Source organism: Aquarana catesbeiana, linkage group LG01, assembly GCF_042186555.1.
Source record: "Aquarana catesbeiana isolate 2022-GZ linkage group LG01, ASM4218655v1, whole genome shotgun sequence".
NCBI lineage: Eukaryota > Metazoa > Chordata > Amphibia > Anura > Ranidae > Aquarana > Aquarana catesbeiana.
Genome location: NC_133324.1, coordinates 468,943,985 through 468,965,465, shown reverse-complemented (window position 1 = coordinate 468,965,465; position 21,481 = coordinate 468,943,985). Strand labels below are relative to the sequence as shown.

Genomic DNA, 21,481 nt, shown 5'->3' with positions numbered 1-21,481 from the left:
TCAATATGTTATTCATGAGATATAAGCAAATACCAATATTTATTGGCAAAATATAGCTCACGCATAGCTGTTTGTATTAGAAAAATGTAATTGCATTTGATTTTTGTGTTGATTTAACTTCCTTAAAGTATTAATATTTTGCTTCCACTTGTGCGCATTTTGGACTCCCCCCTTGTAGGAAATATTAACCCCTAATACTCTTATAAGTAAACTTTTTTTGTTTATTATTGTTTAATTTTAGGACCAGCATAGAGTCTGATTTGCTAAAGTGTATTTACCTTGTTTTGTGTGATGTGCTAAAGTGTAATGCCCCGTACACACGGTCGGATTTTCCGATGGACATTGTCCGATCGGAGCGTGTTGTCGGAAATTCCGACCGTGTGTGGGCGCCATCGGACATTTTCCATCGGATTTTCCGACACACAAAGTTGGACAGCAGGAGATAAAATTTTCCGACAACAAAATCCGATCGCGTCAATTCCGACCGTGTGTGGCCTGTTCCGACGCACAAAGTGCCACGCATGCTCAGAAGAAATTCCGACACGGGACAGCTCGTTCTGGTAAACTTAGCGCTCGCAATGGATACAGCACTTTCTTCACGCTGCAATGTAAAAAATGATTTAATACAGCGCACTCTCTTCTTCTTTATAATGTGACAAGAATTAAGTCGTTTTGCTGCTCATATTCACACACACTTCTCACAAAGTTTTATTTGTGTTTTTTTAGTGGGATTCCCTGAATATATTGTTGTCACATCTGACAGTTTTATATTTTTTATGTTTTTTTTTTTTGTTTTTAAGCCTTTTTTTTTCTTTAATGTTTGGATTTTTTCCAAGGCTGATCTTTGTTCAATGTTATTTTTATTTTTACTCCAGAATATTTTTGGGTGTGTTTTGTGTGTCAAGTTACCCCAACACCATTGATATCTTTTATTATTTAATCTCAAGGAGATTGTTTGTTGTTGGTGACCCTTGTTCATTTCACATTTTATATTAGAAATGTACCTGAATCCTCACAAACAAACTGTCATTTTTGAAGTAAAACACATAGGAGAGTATAATTCAAAACAAAAATCCTTTATTAAGGGATCAGAACCAAACAAAGAGGAAGGCAACACTGGATCAACAGCAGAAATTAGTGAAGCCTGGGACCCCCACGGCAGACATCAATTCTTCAACATCAAAATTGGTGGCCTGAGGAGTCCATATGTAAGGGAGGGCAGTCTGGTCCGGGATTCACAGAGACTCGGATAGCAGCAGATGACATCTGTGTCCCCAGGCTGTGGTACCACAAGAGGCTGCATCTTTTGGCTGACCAGACTGGATCCAGGGCAATCACTCTCTGGTCTTCCTTTCACACTTCCTTCCGGGCTGTGGCTCTGCAGTTGGAGATGTGGCAGGAGGAGGAGTAGGACCTGGAGGAGGAGGAGGAGGAGGACTGGGAGGACCTGGAGGAGGACTGGGAGGACCTGGAGGAGAGGGAGGAGGAGGAGGAGGACCTGCAGGAGGAGGAGGAGGACCATCCCAAAGCTGTGTGTGAGGTGTAATTTGGCCCCTCACACCTTTCTCCAGAGCCTCTGATATGAGGGCCTGACACATGGCTTTTTGGCCCTCCTCCATCCTCTGCATTTTATATGCTATGAATGCAGCAATGTTCTCCTGCCTGGTGTGTGGTTCTCCCAGGACCTCTGTAGCCCTCCAAAAGAATCTGATAGCCGCCTCCTCTAGGGCACTCGTCCTACTGCCACTTTCTGTTTTCAGGGGGGGTGGAGGGACCTTGATATCAGCCAGCCGGCTCGGCCCGGCCACCTCCTGGCTGAGACTTCCCTGTGTATGAAAAAGGGACATGGTTTTAGTTTTGGCATCATCAATCACAATCCTAAATTAGTACTCCCAACTAACATCTAGGTAACATCATTGATTGGACAAGCAGAAATATTTAGAGGAATGCTATACCTGGCTCAATCTGGGCTCCTCCACATATGGCCTGGAAGGCCCAGGTTGGGCGTCAGAAGCCTCAGCCGGGGGGGGAAGGAAGCGTGGAAGGAAGACTGGAGAGGAATGGCCTGGGTTCAGTCTGGCCTGCCAGAAAATGCAGCCTGTCGTAGTACAACATCCTGGGGACATAGATGTCATCTGCTGCTCCGGATTTCTGTGAATCCAGGACTTTATTGCGCTCCCTCAGATATGTACTCCTCAGGCCACCAATGAAAATCTTTAAATAAGTGATGTCTGCCGTGGGGATCACCTGCTTCACAATTTCACACAATTGCTCCAGTGCTGCCTTCCTCTTTGCTTGGTTCTTGAAATGGGGGTGGGTAATCTCCCACAGACAGGGCAGCTCACTTAGCATATCAATGAATAGTGACATGAAGTCAGTATCTCTCATTAAGATATCCATGTTCACTGCAAGACACAACACAAGACAAAGCCTAATGTCAGACCAAACTCTCCTAATCTTGTTACAATATAGGCCTCAATCTAGAAGCAGTATAGGCCCAAGTTTGTCTCTTACCTTCGTTCTTACGATCGGCGCGTCCAATGCTCCTTCCTCCGCTCACAGATCGTACGTAATACGCACGCGTGTTACGCTTTATACACACTGCGCATGCGTGTAACTCCGCCCGCCCCTGACGTTCTTTCTAGTCTATTCCCCGCCCCTTTTCGTTCGGCGCAGTGGGGGAAGAGCATGATGGCGGAGTTACAACAGGTGCGTGATAATTCTAACAACGAGGAGGAGGAAAGCCCGGATTCAGGCACGTCCCGATCCAGAAGGAGACGTTTTAAGGCCACAAATATGTCGTTTGGGGAGATGTTGGAGATGGTAGACATCATGAAGAAGTCCGACTATGACGGAAAATATGGGCCTTACCCCAACCCCAACATCAGAAAGGCCAAAATCATTGGTAAAGTGGTCAGGAGTCTTGAGCGGAATTTCGGGGTACGAAGGTCTAAAGATCAGCTCAGGAAGCGGTGGTCGGACCTGAAGTTGAGAGAGCCAGAGCAGTACCGAAAGATCCGGAGAGTGCTGCAAAAAAGTAAGTAGTTGTGCTGTGTTCATATTCTTTCTGTCTTTATTCCGTTCGTTCTGCTCCATATGCTTTTAGTAATTGTAACGTTTAAAAAGGTCAACTTTAATGTTCATGGGCCCATTATTCGTTCGTATCAAACATTTTTCTTTCGGCCTCTAGAACACCATTGTTTAGGCCATATGCATTTTCCCACATTTTTTTTGGGCCTACTTGGATGCCAAATATTTGTTTGTGTAGATGGGTTTGTTACTAGAATGAAATGCCAACTAGATTGTGTGTAAGGAGAGGACACTGAGCAGCTGTTTTCACATCTGGACACTGGAGCACTAGTGTGGGACACAAGAACACCATTTTTATTAGGGGGGGCACACTGATGCTCCAGTGTATACTATAGGGGGGGTTACATGTGTGAAGCTTGTACCAAACAGGTAAAGTATTGCAGCTTGACAAAGGGCAATAAAAAATATACATCTTGGAACTCGGCTAAAATAGACAATTGTACCCCACTTACGAGCAATGTTTCCTATTTCTAGTTCTGTCATCAAATATCTGTGTGCTAATTATACCATTTTTGTTTTACATAGGGGAGAAAAGACACGGACACCCCTCATCCCAGGAGACCAGAGCCCCCCCCCCTCTGGAAGAAGGGGAAATACCAACCCAAGAAGAAGAGCAGGAGGAAGAAGAAGATGTGGTGGAGATTGGCACCACAACAGGTGAGTGTCTGCGACCACAGGCTCAGGTAAAAGAGATGGATGTTGGCAGATTTTTGAGACCTGTTTTTTTTGTTCTTTATCTCTTTTTAGGTGATCGGGATCCAGAACGCTTTACATCTGAAAGTGCCCAGATACTGATCGGGGAGATCATGGGGTGTAATCTCCAATTGCAAAACATCCAGCAACAAATCAGTGATGTTATTAAAAAAAATAATAACATCATTGATGTTTTGGGGCGAATTTAAACCCCACAAAATCACCTGTTTTATCTTACTAAAATTTTTACAATGTTTAGAAAAGCCAAATTTGGAGGATGCACACAGAGTGCCAACATGTGCTATCTGCCATCACGGGAGATCAATGGACGCGTTTTGGGGGTGCAACCTCTTCCTCAATTATAAAGTAGCGTTGAGGAAGGGCTTGCTCCCCCAAAACACGTCCCTTGATCCCCCCTGATGGCAGATAGCACATGTTGACATTCGTAAATTGGTGTGCATCTTCCAAATTTGGCTTTTCCAGGGGTGATTTCCCCCCATCTGAACGCTATATCAAACCCAGTTCCTAAATACTGATGTCTGATATAGCCTTCAGGTTTTACCTAATGTGAACTTTGTAAGTTCAAGTTTTTTGGCTTTCTTGTTGGTTTTACACAGGCCTGTTTTATCTGAAATGGATATTTCGATTTTTGATAATGCCCCCCCCAAAAATTGTTATACAACAAACATGTTGTTTTGTTTTAAAAACCTTTGGTAAATGCACATGTGATTGTGCAGGTATAAAAAAGTGCCTTACTCAAGAATGTGTGGATTATTGTCTCAACACTACAACACTTTTGGGGTGATGTAATAGCTGTTTTATGCAAAAATGGGGGTTATTTCCTAAGGGCAAATACACTTTGCACTACAAGTGCAGGTTCAGTGCAGTTGCAAGTGCACTTGTAGTGAAATGTGTTTTTGCATTTAGAAAGTACCAGCCAACACTATTCTTTATAAGGTTACCCAATCACGACATTTTCTGCACTCAACACATTTCTGTCAGGGTCAGCTCAAACAAACACAAGCAGTAAATGTCCACCAAGAATTGCTTTTGGTTGTTTTTTATTTGAAAAAGGTGTCACAGATTGTGTGGCATATTGATAGCCCCCCTACCCGCAAAGAACTCCAGGTATCGTAACCGGACATCACGGGCACTCAGGGAGGGCAAGCCAGGACAGCCGCTTTCAAGCGCCGTCATTGTTGATGTATTTGGTATTCCGGCCTCAGGCCCAACTGAGCCAGCATAGTTGGCTGAATGTTTTCTTAAAAAATTATGGAGAACACAGCACGCCAGTATAATATGGTTCAGTTTATACTCCGCCATATGGATGGGTGTCAGAAATAGTCGGAACCGGCTGGCCAGGATTCCAAATGTGTTCTCCACCACTCTTCGGCTCTGGCCAGCCGGTAATTAAAAACCCTCTGTTCCGGGGTGAGGGTCCTCATCGGGAATGGCCGCATCAGGTGGTCCCCCAGCGCAAACGCTTCATCAGCAACGAACACAAATGGGAGACCTTCAACATTGTCCTCTGGAGGTGGCAAGTCCAAGCTGCCATTCTGGAGACGCCTGTAGAACTCCGTCTGGGCGATCACTCCACCATCGGACATCCGGCCATTCTTCCCCACGTCCACATACAAGAAGTCGTAATTAGCCGACACCACCGCCAACATCACTATACTATTAAACCCCTTGTAATTATAATAGTACGACCCCGAGTTGGGTGGTGGGACGATGTGGACGTGTTTCCCATCAATTGCCCCTCCGCAGTTAGGCAAGTCCCACCGCTGGGCAAAGTCTGCCATTCCTGTGGCGTGGAAGGAAACTGTTGAGGAAAAAACAATAAACATTACTATTTTTTCACAGAAACATGGCAAGCAGATTAGACACAAACATTATGGGTCAACCTCCAGATAGCATTTATTAAGGGGAATTTTACAACAACAAAGTATAAGGTACACCTATCATATTCCCCCTCCCCCCCCTCTCATGGGCCATTTCTAACATTATAGGGGGGGGGGACTCTTGGACAGGTAACCCTCTTCACTTCATTGAGAGATGAATGCCTAAATACAGGGTATTACTTGGAACAGCCCCTCCTTAGTTACACTATTGGCAGCCCACTGGACAGGTAAGAAGTGTCATAATACAAAGATATAAATACACACTGTACACATTTGAGCACATTTGGACATTCTGCTATTACCTATCAAGATCATAATAGAATACAAGAACTTTAAACAGTACCATTGGAAATTATACAGGTAGGCCCTTGCACTACATGCTTTGGGGAATTCATCCATAAATCTGACCAGTAAAGAGATGGGTATAGTGTGTATGGGTTTGACAAAGTCAGCAGATAGATGATTGAGGATAGAGAATTGGGATCAGCTGACTTAGCAGTTGGGGGGGAGGGTTACAAAAAATTTGGGGACACCACAAAAAAAAGCCTCTGGCCCTCTGCCTGAATTTAAATCAAAAATAACATTTCCAAACATTTTAGGGGGTGTTTGGGGTAAAGCACTACTATGGAGCTGATAAAATACATTGTTAAGTGACTACATGAGGTGAATATAGGGCAGGAGACACCATGCTGGAGAGGTTATTGAAGGGCAAATATGTATGAAGGACCTAAAATAATAATTACATAAAAATCCAGCATGCATGAGAACAAAGGGGACATTCACAGCATATTACAATCATGGTAATTAGAGAATGAGGAAAGAAATACAATATATTAGCAAACATTCAATACAATAAAATGTGATATTAAAGGATAAAAATCTTACCTTCATATACTCCTTCTGCAGGACCTGGATGATGGCAGAACAGGTCTCTGGGATAATGATCCCCAGAGCCTGGGGGGAGATGCCTGTCGAGAACTTCAAGTCCTGTAGACTTCTCCCTGTGGCCAAATACCGCAAGGTAGCAACCAACCTCTGCTCCGGAGTGATGGCTTGCCTCATGCAGGTATCCTGCCTGCTAATATAGGGGGTCAGCAAAGCCAACAGACGGTGAAACACGGGGTCCGTCATCCTGAGAAAGTTCCTGAAATCATCAGGATTATTCTCACGGATCTCACGGAGCAAAGGCATATGAGAGAACTGGTCACGCTGAAGCAACCAATTCTTGGTCCATGAACTCCTCCCCACCCTGTTCATGGACTGGACTTGTGTCAAGGTCAGGAACCCAACACCAAGCCCCCGCACAGCACGAACTCTACGAGGAGTACGCATATGAAACATGGCTAGAAAACGGTCGGCTGCTCAGAACGAAGTAACAGAACGCACTGAAGAACAGCAAGGCCTGTGAAGAGCGACCTGAAAAACAGCTACGAGCAGGCAAGATCACACAGAAAACTCCGATACGAACTGACTGCACGCACTGAAGAGCAGATACAAACCCACAAGCACAAACTGAACGTCAGAAAACGATCTGAAAGCCACGAGTCTGAAAAAGCGCGAATCGTCTCTCACCAAACTTTTACTAACACGAGATTAGCAAAAGGAGCCCAAAGGGTGCCGCTCTTGGTTCTGAACCGGCCTTTTCTAGTCTCGTCGTACGTGGTGTACGTCACCGCGTTGTTGGCGATCGGAAATTCCGACAACTTTGTGCGACCGTGTGTAGGCAAAACAAGTTTGAGCCAACATCCGTCGGAAAAAATCCTAGGATTTTGTTGCCGGAATGTCCGAACAAAGTCCGACCGTGTGTACGGGGCATAAGTGTAGTAAAGTGAGGTAAAATTGGTGAAGTCTGAGAATATTTTTCTTTAGTTCACAACAACTTACCTTACTGCGCTTCACTCTTTTGAGGTCTACAGGCTGCAAAAGTGACCACACGAAGGTACGATGCATTTGTAAGCTTACTACAGGAAAATAATGCACATTTACAGCAAAAATGGATGAAATGTACCTAATGGTCAATAAACTTTAACGTTGAGTGCTTTTCTCTATTTAGAACACTTGGGGGGACTATTTACTAAAACTGGACCACCCAGAATCTGGTGCAGCTGTAGATGGTAGCCAATCAACTTCTAATTTCAGCTTGTTCAATTAAGCTTTGACAATGAAGCCTGGAAGCTGATGGCTTCTATGCAGCTCTGCACCAGGTTTTGCACACTTAAATTTTAGTAAATCTCCCCCTTGACGTCTTCCTCATTCATGAAGATTGAAATGTCATGTTTATTTGTCCATACTTATTTTGTGTTATACCCTGATGCTTGAGTATAAGTATATTGTAACCTGGTTAATGCTTTAAACTGCATTGTTTACTTTTTAATTAGGTAATTACATTTTATTATTATTATTTTTATTATTTCTTTCCATTCCTAGATTTTTATTGGTGAGATAGCTACTTATTTCATTAAGTCCACAAGAGAAAACCTGATAGTTCAAGAAAAAATGATTCTGACTGGAGAATGCTGTTACTTGAATCCGTTAATAAGGCGAATCATACGATTTATAGGTGAGTAAGTGTTTATTGTTGTTTATAGCTTATTATTATAATTAAAAATGAACTTGAAAAAAACACCAATGCCTTTTATAGTGGATGATTACTTTGCCCTTTTCAGCTAAGATGTTTGCCTTTGTCTTCTTCTTATTACTATTATTTAGGATTTATATAGCGCAAATAGTTTGCACAGTGATTTACAATATAAAGAGGGACAGTACAATTACAATACAGTTTAAGATAGAAGAAATAGGAGGGCCCTGCTCACAGAGCTTACAATCTAAAGGAAGTGGGAGGTGGTACAAGAGTTGATAGCTGCATGGGGACGATCTGAGGGAGGTAACGCAAGTACAATTCCTAACTGGAGGTGGGGTACGCTTCCCTGAATAAATTTGTTTTCAAGGATCGTCTAAAGGCAGACAGGGTGAGAGCTGACTGGATTTACTGGGGTAGGGAGTTCCAGAGGATGAGAGGTCCTAGAGAAGTCCTGGAGGTGAGCATAGGAGGAGTTGACAAGGGAGCTGGAGAACAAGATGTTTTGGAAGCAGCAGAGAGGAAGACTTGGGCGATAACTGCATATGAGGTTGGGGATGTAGCTGGGGGCAGTTTTGTGGATAGCTTTGTACATTGTGGTTAGTATTTTTAATTGTATATGTTGGGCTAGTGAAAGCCACTGAAGGAATTGTCAGAGAGGGGCAGCAGTCACAGATTGGTTAGTAAGGTGTATAAGTCTAGGCAGCATTCATAATAGACTGAAGGGGGAATAGCCCGTGTAAAGGTAGGCCAGGGAGAAGGGAGTTGCAGTAATCAAGGCGGGATATAACAAAGTCGTGGATAAGTTGTTTTTTGGCATTGTTAGTCAGGAAGGGGTGAATCCTGGAAATGTTGCAGAGGTTGAGCAGGGAGGATTTAGCCAGTGATTGGATGTGGGGCCCAAAGGAGAGGTCGGAGTCTAAGATTACACCTAGCACCCTGGCATGTGTGAAGATACCAATGACTGTGCTGTTGATCTCAGTGGTAAATTCATAAGGGGGGGATTGGGTAGGAGGAAATATTACAAGCTCAGTTTTAGAAAGATTGAGTTTGAGGAAGTGATGTGACATGCATACTGATATGTAGTGAGGAGTTTGAGGGGATGAGCTGGGGAGTAAAAAGATAGATCTGAGTGTCGCCGACATAAGGTGGTTTTGGAAGCTGTGGGGGGTTATCAATTGGCCCAAGGAACAGGTGTAGAGAGTAAATAGAAGGGGCCCAAGGAAAGATCCTTGGGGTACCCTAGCAGAAAGAGGAAGAGGAGCAGAGGAGTTGCTGTTGTATGTGACACTGAAAGTGCGCTGGGATAGGTAAGAGGAGAACCAGGTAAGTGCAGAGTCGCAGAGGCCAAAGCAGTGGAGTTTATCGAGGAGGAGTGAGCAATCAACTTTGTCAAAGGCAGCGGAAAAGTCTAATAGTACAGTATAAGTATTGAGTAATGGTCATTAGTTTTAGCAGTTAGTAAGTCATTAGTGAGTTTTAGTAGGGCAGTTTCAGTGGAATGATGTGGGTGTAAGCCAGATTGTAGGGAATCGAGAAGGTTGTTGTCGGTACTATAGCAACTCATACGGATGTGGACAAGGCATTCACAAAGCTTGGAGGCAAACGGGAATAGGGAGATGGGTCTTAAGTTATTCAAACAGGTGGGGCCAGTGAGGGTTTTTTAAAGTCATATTAAAGGAGTTTTTTTCGAATAACAAACATGTTATACTTACCTGTGTAATTTTTTTCAAAGTGCAGCTCCGTTACTCCTCTTCTCGGGTCCCCTGCCAGTGCTACTGGCCCCTCCCTCCTGCCAAGTGCACCCAGAGCAAGCAGCTTGCAATTCACACACAGAACCACAGCTCGGCCTCGCCCCCTCTCTCTCCTCATTGGCTCACTGGCTGTGATTAACAGCAGTGGGAGCCAATGACTCCCACTGCAGTCTCAGCCAATAGGGAGGGAGATATACTGAAACTTAATGTCCTTGATGACGCCCTGGGGGAGGGGCAAAACGCATTGGTGCATTTCCTGCTATTTTGAACTACTGACGTCACTTCTGCCCTCCGTGGAACACACGCCGAGCAGCGGCGAACCCGGAAGAGCTGTTCTCTTTACTGATGCCTGTTCCTTCCACTGTCTAGTAAGTGGCGCCTGCAATGCGCTTATTGTGTGACCCTGCAGTATTCCACTATCAGCTTCTCTTTCTATTTTTGGGAACCTGTTGAATTCTGTTTTTCTGGCCATCCCCAAGACCCCTGTTTATATGGAGAGTTTCTGTGGAATTCATCCCATCTCACTAGATCAATAGATCACAAGCGTTTAAGACCCACAGACTACAAAGGGTCCATAATTTCTGGGGTCACAAGAGGGGAGCATGGCACACAGCACCTGGAATTATCATTGGAGCACTAAAGCACTTTATTCTGAATGGAGCACTTTGCACAATATTTGACTGTTTTTTTTTGCATTTATATGTGAATGTGTTATATGTAGCACTTTAGCAATATATTTTATGAGCACCTAAGCACTTTATACGAGCACGTGTATTTCTGTAAGCGCTGTATATATGTATACTTATAATAAGGAGGGAGAGTCCCCAGAAAGCCAAGGCTCTTGTGCACATCGTTGGAGGAAGATAGGGCCCAGGTAATTATTAGGGGGGCTGGAGGAGCTGCTGCATACAGAAGGTTTTTTACCTTCATGCATTGAAAAAAAACCTTGAGCCTTTAGAGCATCTTTAAGTATGGGGGGTACCAGTGCATGTTTGAGCATGGAGAGAAAGTTGCTGGTGGAGAGGGAGAGGTTGAAGGTGTGGGTTAGAGTTTACGATAGAGTAGGACGGGGGGCCATAGTAATTGTGAGAGGACCGGGTCCAGAGGACAGGTGGTGAGGAGGGCAACTTCATTGGTAACATGGTCGAAGGAGTAAAGTATTGAGTATGGTGTTTGACCTGGTATATTAGTTGGAGGAGAAAGCTGGACACTGGAGATCTGGACACGAATTGTGTCGATCTTGTTTTTGAAATGACTAGCAATCTCATGGGCAGTAAGTTAGTGGGTGGAGGCAGTGGGGGTGAAGCTAGGAAGTAAGGGTAGAAAAGAAATGACAAGCATTGGATGAGGGGGTTTTGATGGGAGTGGTGTAGTAGGTTTGTTTAGCAACATAGGGGTAGGAGTTGTATTTGAAAAGGTCAGATTTGTAAAGGGGGGAGGTCTTGCAGGGATTGTCTTACCTGAGAACATGGCAACACCCAAGAGCTGAACCCAGAATCAGGACAGTTGTAAATACCACTCTACAGATGCAGCCGTTAACCACTTTAGTACCATGCTATAGCCAAAAGATGGCTACAGTGCGGTACTATAGTTTAGGGAGGGTGTCCATAGACATCCTCCCAGAGCCACACCCAATGTGCACCTCCTGCTGTGCGCATCAAGTGTGCTTTGTGACCACGTCACACCATGTCAGACACAGCTGCTCACAGATTGGGATAAAGAGCCAATCACAGCAGCCCTTTACTAAGTTATAAGCTGTGTCCAATCACAGCTGATCACTTGTAAACAGACTGGCTGGTTATCAGCAGCTCTTTCCTCACATGCTCTGTTTGTGTGATGAAAGGACTGTCGATAACCAGCAAGCCTGTCAGCACACTGCTTACACTGATAATCAGGGCACTGATCATCAGTGTCCTGATGATCAGTGCAGCCCCATCAGTGCCAATCAGTGCCTATCAATGCCCATCAGTGCTGCCTATCAGTGCTGCCTATCAGTGCCCATCAGTGCTGTCTATCAATGTCCATCAGTGTCGCCTCATCTGTGCAGCTTCATTAGTGCCCATCGTTGCAGATTATCAGTGGCCATCAGTGCCACCTCACCAGGGCCTATCAGTGCCACCTCATCAGTGCAGCATCATCATTGTCCATCAGTGCCCATCAATGCAGCCTCATCAGTTGCCCATTAGTGCAGCCTATCAGTGTCCATCTGTGCAGCCTCATCAGCACACATCAGTGAAGAAAAAAAAAACTTATTTGCAAAATTTTATAACAGAACCTACTGCGTAATTGTCCTTCAAAGTGCAACAGCACTAAAAGCAGAAAATTGGCTTATGCAAGGAGGAGGGAGGGGGAATTACCCAGTATTGAAGTGGTTAAAGCACACCTATGCTCAAATAATGGCAACATGTGCTACTGTTTCAAATTGCATTATAGTTACAAGAGGATTTTAAAAACCACTGTCTGTTATGATATCCATTTTTTTAGAACCCGTTGACTCTTGGATGTGTTGTTCACAAAAACCATAAAGTCTTTTTCAACCAAGAGCATATCCTGAGACTGAGTACGCTGCTACTGGGAAATACCTGGAAGCTCATACAGAGTGTAACCTTTCTAATCTGGGCATTGTGACATTGCTGCCAGTATAGCATTTCTTTGCCAATTTAAGCCTGGTAAATATTTTATCAGGGCACACACTTATTTTTTGTACATGTTTACTACTATTGGAATGTTACTTGGTCTCGGGCTTTGGTATAGTATAGTAATTTAGCTCACCGAGCAAACAGAATGTAATTTTTTGCATACCCATTAGTTTTAACATTGTTACACAAGACTAATGTCATCAATAAAACACACTTTTTCTTATAATGAGAGTTTGGTGTGAACTTTTACATGGTAACTGACAGCTGTGTGGAGGTTGATAACATTATGGCTTGACAGAGTAAAAGTGTTGCAATGAACAATTCCTTTTAGTCATGTTAATATGGTTGTACGCCCACTAAAAATGACTAGCTTGCTTTGATACTGAGTTTAACAGCTGTTCATTTTTAATTTTCAGTCGTATTATATTCCTGCTGCAAGCAAATGCTACTCTATATTTCAATGAGTTTTAGAATTTTAGTATAGCAAGCTATGGGGCTACAGTACTATGGAGAAGGAGACTGTGAAGGACTCCTGACATCCCAACTGGGTATCTCCACCAGAGAGCTGCTTCCTTGCCACTGGAACACAGGAAAAAGGGATTATACCTGTGAATTGCACCCAAGAACTAGATGACACTAGCATAGGTGCAAACAGGAACAGCCTTTATTAAAACATTCAAACAGAATTTATACCACACAAAATCAGATACGAGCTTGATCACATTATCCTAAACAATGTCCACCCCAGACAGCCCAGCACTGACACAGGAGTACATGGAACAGAGACACCCGAACAGTATGCTATCAGGGTGATCCTGAAGTAGAGGCGGTAATTCCAGGGTACCATTTGATAGCTTCAAGCCCCAAGATGATACAGTCCAAAAAGCGACATCCTCCCAGGTCAGGAGCTGGAGCGACAGCTGGGAAAATGTTTTCAGGAGCAGTCTCTACTGTAGCCAGGCAAGAGTTCCACAGCCGCGGCTACTAAACCCTGAGAAGATGGTGTGGTGCAAACACAAGGGAACAGTCCTTCAAAAAAGAGAAATATAACAAACAAGTGGATATGGAAAGAAAAGGTCCCTGCAGCCAGTATTTGTGACAACCCTCTTGGGGAGAATGTTCCTTGTAACCCCAAGTTGTAACCCCAAGAAGGGGGTCTCCTTAGTCCTGGGTCTGTAGTTGATGGAAAGGAGGCTGGCCCCCAGGCCCCTCCAGGAGCCCAAGTCACGGTGGTTCCTGTGACAGAGACATTGCCTTTTATTCTTCTCTCCGTTTATCTGAGATACTGATGCTATTCTGAACCATCCTCTTCTGGCCAGCAGGGGTAGAGCTAAAGCCAAGCAAACTCATAGTGTTCTATGAAGAGGGCTGACATATACTGGGAGTGGTAGTTTGAGACCGCAGCCTTATAATGGGATGAATAGACTTGTTGCAATATAGATCCCAATAGCCACTGTGCAGTAGGGGCATGGAGAGATGATTTTAATAAACTGACGGGAAAGCTCTTCCTCTTGGCACAAAGGTTAGAGAGAGAGAAACTCTGTCTGGATATTCACCTGCCAGTGGTAGACCATATCAGCAGAGATCTGAGCCGGAGACTGGGAATGAGAATACCTCACCATCGCAGCACCGCCCACATCACAAAACTTGGACTGCTTCAGCAGGGAGACTGAAGCAACCATTCACCCTCTGCTTCCCACCGTTGGTGACTGGAGGCTTTCAGAGGGGACCAAGGGGCCCTCCCTTCTACAGCAAGAGGTCATTGCAGCATTCCAGAAACTGGTGAGAGGACTATTTGCCCACTGCTGATACTGCTAGCAAGGACTGAACCACTGAGAGTAGGGCACCAAGTGTACCCATTGCATACCGCACTAATACTGCGCTTTATACCACACTTATTCCAAATCTAGACTGCACCTATACTAACCTTATACTGCATTATACTGAACCTTTCCTACATTGGAACCAAATCTACCTTACACTCGTGACAAGACTAAACTGTACCTATACTGCATGCAGGTTATCTGGGACTGTCGTTAAAGTGGTTGTTAACCCACTTTTATTAAATGCTGCCACCCTCTCTGAATCATTATAATAATTGTCCCTGTGTTCTGTAAAAAAACTGCATAGTTGTACCTGTATGAGCTCCGCTCCAGGCGCTCAGATGATTCCTCTCCTCCCTTATCTCTCTGGCTCACAGCTGCAGTGGGCGGGGCTGAGCCATTCCGCTGACATCAGCCGGAAAGGAGGGGGAGAGAGGAGAAAGAGAGCGCTGAGACAATCAGCTGAGCAGTGGGAGCGGAGCTCATACAGGTACAATCGTGCATTTTCTTTTACTGAACACAGGCACAGGGACAATTATTGTAATGGTGCAGAGAGGATGGGAGCAAATAATAGCTTAAATGAGAGCAGCAGGAGCGGGGGGGGGGGCACTGTTAGATCAGAGACAGGCAGAGAGGGCAGGGGGGAGGAGGGGGAGAAGAACACAGGAGACAGATAGCATGCTGCAGCTGACGGAGTTACGCAAAAGGACCACAATGTCAGGGCTCAGCAGCTATGATTATCGTGGCCTGTTTACAGAGGGGAGGGTATAGCCAGGCAAGATCAGCCAGGTATTTTTTAGGTGATACGGGGGTCCAAATGACACAGCACAAGCACTGTGCTGTAAAACATGCTTTAAGGTAACAGGATCTTTATTTTTTCTTTTTGGGGTTAACAAACGCTTTAAGTGCAAGGACACTTAAAGGGCCGCAATGATAGCTGGCAGAAAAACATCTTGAAAGACTACTCCTCCTTTAGTAATTATTCTACAAGCTCTTTTTGTTCCCCTCCCCCCTCTGCTACCGTCCTCCTTTTCTTTTGGAGTATGCATACCCAGTCAATCTAGGACTAGCATCACCGCCATAAACGCACTCTGGCAGTATAGTTCTAGCACTCAGTAGATTCAACTTTATTACTGCTCACTGCTGCACTTGAGGTGGCCTTGCTACTGTTTATGCTGATCTGGATGCCAAATGTCATCTTATGCCTAGTCCTTACTGTTAATCACTTTGTATGCTAAATTGTGTTATTACCATTGTTAATCAATTTTATGCTTATCTAGTTACCAACTGTAAAAGACCCAACTCGGGGCAGGGTCTTTTGGAGGGGACTGCAGGGTAGCCTCTTGCCTACTGACAATGGGCCCTGGCTTTAAAGCGGGGGTCCACCTATCTATCGTTTTTTTTTTTTTTTTGAGTTCATTCACAAACTTTTCTTCTCAGCATTACCTACTCACATATTGTGTGTAATATGTCCATCTGTGTCAGATTTTGTCGGAAAGAATAACTTATATTATTCATTGCAGGCGGTTTCCATCTTAATTGTGGGCATTTGAAGCCCACAAGCATTTATTTCCTGGATGTGATGAATGCTGTGCTCCCAGCATTCACCGCTTGTCCCTGCACATGCTCAGTGGCATCCTGGGAAGCCTGAGACTAGCTCCCAGGAGTCTGGGAGAGGCTAGATACACGCCTACTCCCATGGGAGGAGAACAGGAAGTGCAAAGAAGAATAGAAAAATAAAAGGCAATTACAGCGATTTAAATTTTTTTAAATGGCATGTCAGCATCTAGGCAAGGAAGAGAATACATACAGATATTGTTCAAAATTTGGGTGGAACCCCGCTTTAAAGAGGGCTCTATTCCTTGGGAGGTGTGCGCTTGGATGACCTTTGGAGTGGTTTTGCTTTGGATTCAGGTCCATGTCTCCCCAAAACACACAGTCACTGGGAACCTAGGACCTGGATACAGATTTGGGGCCTCTATGCCCAAACCAGCATTGACTGCTTCAACCCGCCCCCACCCCAGACTCAGAGACTAAGAGCAGGTGTTAACATAATTAACTCAAAAGAACCTGATGCTGGGGTCTCCTGCTATAATCTGTTTAATAAGGTGTCTTTCTCTCATGGTGTAATTTCCACATTGTGTACCTCCTAGATGTGAATTACCTTTGTTAACTGAGTCACATGTTGTTTCTGTCTGTCTACTATTCCTCTTGGAGCTGTGACTAGCATTGTGTCCACCTTACCTTGTTACCAGACTGGTGTGGGTTGTTTTAATAATTAGATTACTGTTTATGTTTATGGTAGCTGTTCAATAGATGTACTGATATTTCTGTTTAAAGTTTGCATTGTTTAGGATAGTGTGATCAAGCTCTTGCCTGATTTAGTGTGGTATATATTCTGTGTGAATTTACAATAAAGAATCAGTTCCGGTTTGCACCTAAGCTAGAGTTGTCTAGTTCTTGGATGCAATTCTCAGCTATAATACCTGGTTCCTGGTTCCAGAGTGGAGGAAGCTGTATCTTGGTGGAAGCACCCAGGCCTGGTTCCAGGCGGTCCGTTATACAAACTATATTGAGTTTTCTTTGATATAGCACTACTATCGTGTACTAAGTATTACATTCAGATATTTCCTGTGATTTTTATGTTTGTACACTCAACCTGGTGTGTCAGGGGGGCTAAGGTTCTTGGGAAGGCCAAGGCAAAGAACAGAGGACCCATCCTATCCATCGGCTCCTACGGGGGTAGCTCTACATTTGCATAAGCCACAGAAACGAACACATGATTTATACAAAAGCCCTTTTGCTATCTACAGAGTACAAAGTGTGATATAAAGATGGAGTTATCATAAAATTTAAGCTGCTACTTTTCATAAAAAGTATGATTCAAAATATTAATATTTTATCATTTGATTACGCAAAGACCAATTCTGGGCAGCAAGGAAAATCAATCAGTTCATTCTAACGCTGACAAATTCACAAGCTAATGCTATCCAAGAAACACTTAATTTACGTTAGCCTGAGTTTTATCAAATCTAATGTATCAAGATTTAGAAACTTTTATAATGCTTCTGGGCCAGACTGCAGCCACTTGTTTCTTTCTTATTTGATGTGGAAACGACTAGTTGTAGTGGAATCTATCATTGTCATCCAATGGTGCAAAGGAATGTGTATCCGAAAGGAATGCTGCTCATCCATGTTGAGCATTCTGACTCTTGCCCTGTACACACGGTCGGATTTTCTGACGGAAAATGTGTGATAGGACCTTGTTGTCAGAAAATCCGACCGTGTGTAGGCTCCATCACACATTTTCCATCGGATTTTCAGACACACAAAGTTTGAGAGCAGGCTATAAAATTTTCCGACAACAAAATCCGTTGTCGGAAATTCCGATCGTGTGTACACAAATCCGACGCACAAAGTGCCACGCATGCTCAGAATAAATTAAGAGACGAAAGCTATTGGCTACTGCCCCATTTATAGACCCGACGTACTTGTTTTACATCACCACGTTCAGAACGATCAGATTTTCCGACAACTTTGTGTGACCGTGTGTATGCAAGACAAGTTTGAGCCAACATCCGTCAGAAAAAAATCCATGGATTTTGTTGTCGGAATGTCTGATCAATGTCCGACCGTGTGTACGGGGCATTAGAGTGAGAAGAGATCAGTACCTTGAGGAAAATAAAGAAAATGTGGTGCTCTAGAAGGGCACTGACTGTGAGGTTAAACACCATTCAACCTGTCAGAACTGGGTGAGCCTTTGCACGATGAGAGGTGCATACAGGGTACCTAGGAACTTGGCTGGTGCTCAATAGGAGAAAATTAAGTTAGCTATTTCTTTGAAGACTTTCCATGGAGCAAATTATCTGGTGTGCACTGGATGAAATTCAAAATCTCACCATGACCTCCTTAAGAAAATTTTAAATTGTGTCCTGTAGTGACATAGGGCCTAATAAAACAAGAGAAGTCTAAAATCTCTTAGCATTTTATTGCTGTCAGTGAACTTGTTTCAGATTTTCCCTCACTTTCTGTATGGTGAAACCATTGTCACTGTGCCCCAGATAATGGTAAAAACCTGACATGGGTTCAAATCTTAACCGATCTAAAACTAAAACTAAAAAATAGTTTGGTTTGATAAACACTTTAAGCCTTGTAATCTGGCAACAGCATCATGACAAAAATACCAGAAATTACTACGATTTAGTAAATATGGCAGTTTAAAGCCACTGAACAGTTGACTGTGTCTACTAATTCAGTGTAAACGTAACACAAACTTGTGTGACCACAATGGACCTTTAAAAGAGAAGTATGGCCAAAGCTGTTTGGTCATACTTCTGTTATGGGTCACATGAATGCACTTACTTTTGCTCTTTTATGACCCAAAGTCAGCTCCACTCCAGGCTCTGGAACGATCCCAAGCATATTGTTGGGACCGACCTAGTAGCCTGATTGACAGCTGTCTTCGGTTCTTCTGGACAGCTGAAAGTCAAATCTGACAGCCCTCTCTCCTGACTGGCACTCCATTGATTCCTGGAGGGGCAGAGAGCAGAGTGGTGACTGACGGTCACCGCTCTGAGCAGACCAAGAACTGAGCAATGAGCAGTCATGTGATCACTCGGTTCTTGGTCTTGGAGCCAACTTGGGACAGCTGCAGCATCATACCATAAAGACGAGTATGAAGGTTTGTTTTTTTTATACACCCTAAACCTCTTCTTTAACAAGGTACTCATTAAAAATCATTCACAATGCTTATTCATTATTTGTATACTTCTGTGTTTATCATCTTATTTTCTTTTATTGTATCTTTCTGTAAGTGTATTCTGTTCCTAACATACAATTCAGTCTACAATTTATTGGGTTAATTCTATAACTTTCAGATATCCTTGAACTTTACTTGTCTATGACTATATTGATGTCTGGCACACTGCCACAGAACTGAATTTGTGGGATTCCCTTTGGGCATCAGATAGTCTGCTTTACCAACAAGCTCAGCTTTTTGCAGCAGACTAATCAAATGCTTGTGCTACTAGCAATGTTAACTTTGGGTATTTAATTAATGGTATGGACTGAAGTTTATTTATTATCTGTATATTTTGCTGTACTGGATTGATAATATTTTGTTTAACTCACATTTTACAGTAATAACTAAGCTAAAAAACATGATATCCATGATATAGAGCACTTATATTGTAAACCTTGCTTATTTTAACAGAGCTCATGTTTTATTTAGCCTCTTTAAATATGTCATCTTTGTTTTGTTTGATAATATAGTGAGACACAAAGCTAGAGAGCATAACATATTTGCTATCCAATTACCAAACAGAATGATGCAACGTCATTTGAGATTATTCAATAACATAGTGTAAAATAAATTGCAAAGTTCAAAATCTGTAAAAAAACATTTCTCTTTTTAATAAAGTCAATAAATTAAAAGATATAATCTGCTTTTCTACATTGGATTACAATACTTGAAGTTTGGTCTTTGCAATTTTGAATAAGCCTGGAAATGTCCCTTTGCATCCTATAGCCTGTAAAACCCACATTTTACAATTTCAGATAGGAACCTACTTGATTTGATTGTAGCCGTATTAGTGCAATTGTGACAGAGAAAATTGAGTACTGTCCGTGATACTTTTTTTATTTGCACTAACATACAATTTTTCAGGACAAGCTTTCGGAGTGTGTCCCCTTCTTCAAGGTCCAAGCAGTACTGATTCACAAATTTTTAAGCAGCATGTTAAAGAAGAAAAAAAAAAAAAGAGAAAACCAAACACATACAAATCAATGGTAATAAAGATAGCAGCAGAGTTAGTGAGATAAGACAGAGGGAGAGCTATAGAATGCAGGGGGGACCTAAGTATGAATCAAAGCTACAGGTTCATATGATCTTATACTGCCTGGCTGTTAAAGATTATTTTCCATTCCATTACAAACTACTAATTCTATTCCAACAAACTGTATATCAGACAATATGCAACAGAGGATACCTATCAAATTAAAAGAAAAAAAAAGCCAAACAGAAATATGTTATAAGTGTCTTCTGTTTGCAAAAAGTAAAAAAGGACAGATGGATTTAAGAAAAAATGGACAGTTACATTTGCTGATATAAAACTTCTTTCTTTGTATGAAAATTCTTTAATTCTTATGCCCCGTACACACGGTCGGATTTTCAGACGGAAAATGTGTGATAGGACCTTGTTGTCGGAAATTGCGACCGTGTGTAGGCTCCATCACACATTTTCCATAGGATTTTCTGACACACAAAGTTTGAGAGCAGGATATAAAATTTTCCGACAACAAAATCCGTTGTCGGAAATTCCGATCGTGTGTACACAAATCCGACGGACAAAGTGCCACGCATGCTCAGAATAAATAAAGAGATGAAAGCTATTGGCCACTGCCCCGTTTATAGTCCCGACGTACGTGTTTTACGTCACCGCGTTTAGAACGATTGGATTTTCCGACAACTTTGTGTGACGGTGTGTATGCAAGACAAGTTTGAGCCAACATCCGTCGGAAAAAATCCTAGGATTTTGTTGTCGGAATGTCTGAACAAAGTCCGACCGTGTGTACGGGGCATTACAGTACATTGCAGTATAATTAGTTAGTCTGTCAATTGTTCACTGATTTCTCTTTTAAATATAAGAAACAGCTCTATTTTATCATATTTGCATAAGAAAAACTACACTGTATATAAAATGGCAGTGTTGGGTCTTGAGTTAATTTCCTATTTTTGACATTGGGGTAATTTGATAAAGGGGTAGAGCATGTTCACTTTGCAAAGTTCATTTTTATTTATTGTAGTGCATTAGGTGAAGCAATGTAAAAATTAACTTTGTACAAATTACCCAGTCAAGGAACATTTAAAAGAAGATAAAAAATTTAATTTCACACATGATTGGAAGATTGACATCTGCACAGCTTTACCTAATTCACTAAGTGAAAAATTAATTTATGCTGCATTCACACCTGAGCGTTTTCAGCTCATAAAATGCTCGTAAAA

At 42.9% G+C, this 21,481-nt stretch overlaps 1 protein-coding gene across 2 annotated transcripts in view; it reads left to right on the top strand.

Moving 5' to 3' along the window:
• PLPPR1 (phospholipid phosphatase related 1) overlaps positions 1 to 21,481 on the top strand; it is a 302,656-nt gene that overhangs the window by 258,389 nt on the left and 22,786 nt on the right. For both annotated transcript variants that reach the window (XM_073591221.1, XM_073591219.1), the window contains exon 4: positions 8,112 to 8,244. In XM_073591221.1, the coding sequence (XP_073447322.1) occupies positions 8,112 to 8,244 (133 nt within the window). The remainder of the gene's footprint in view (positions 1 to 8,111; positions 8,245 to 21,481) is intronic.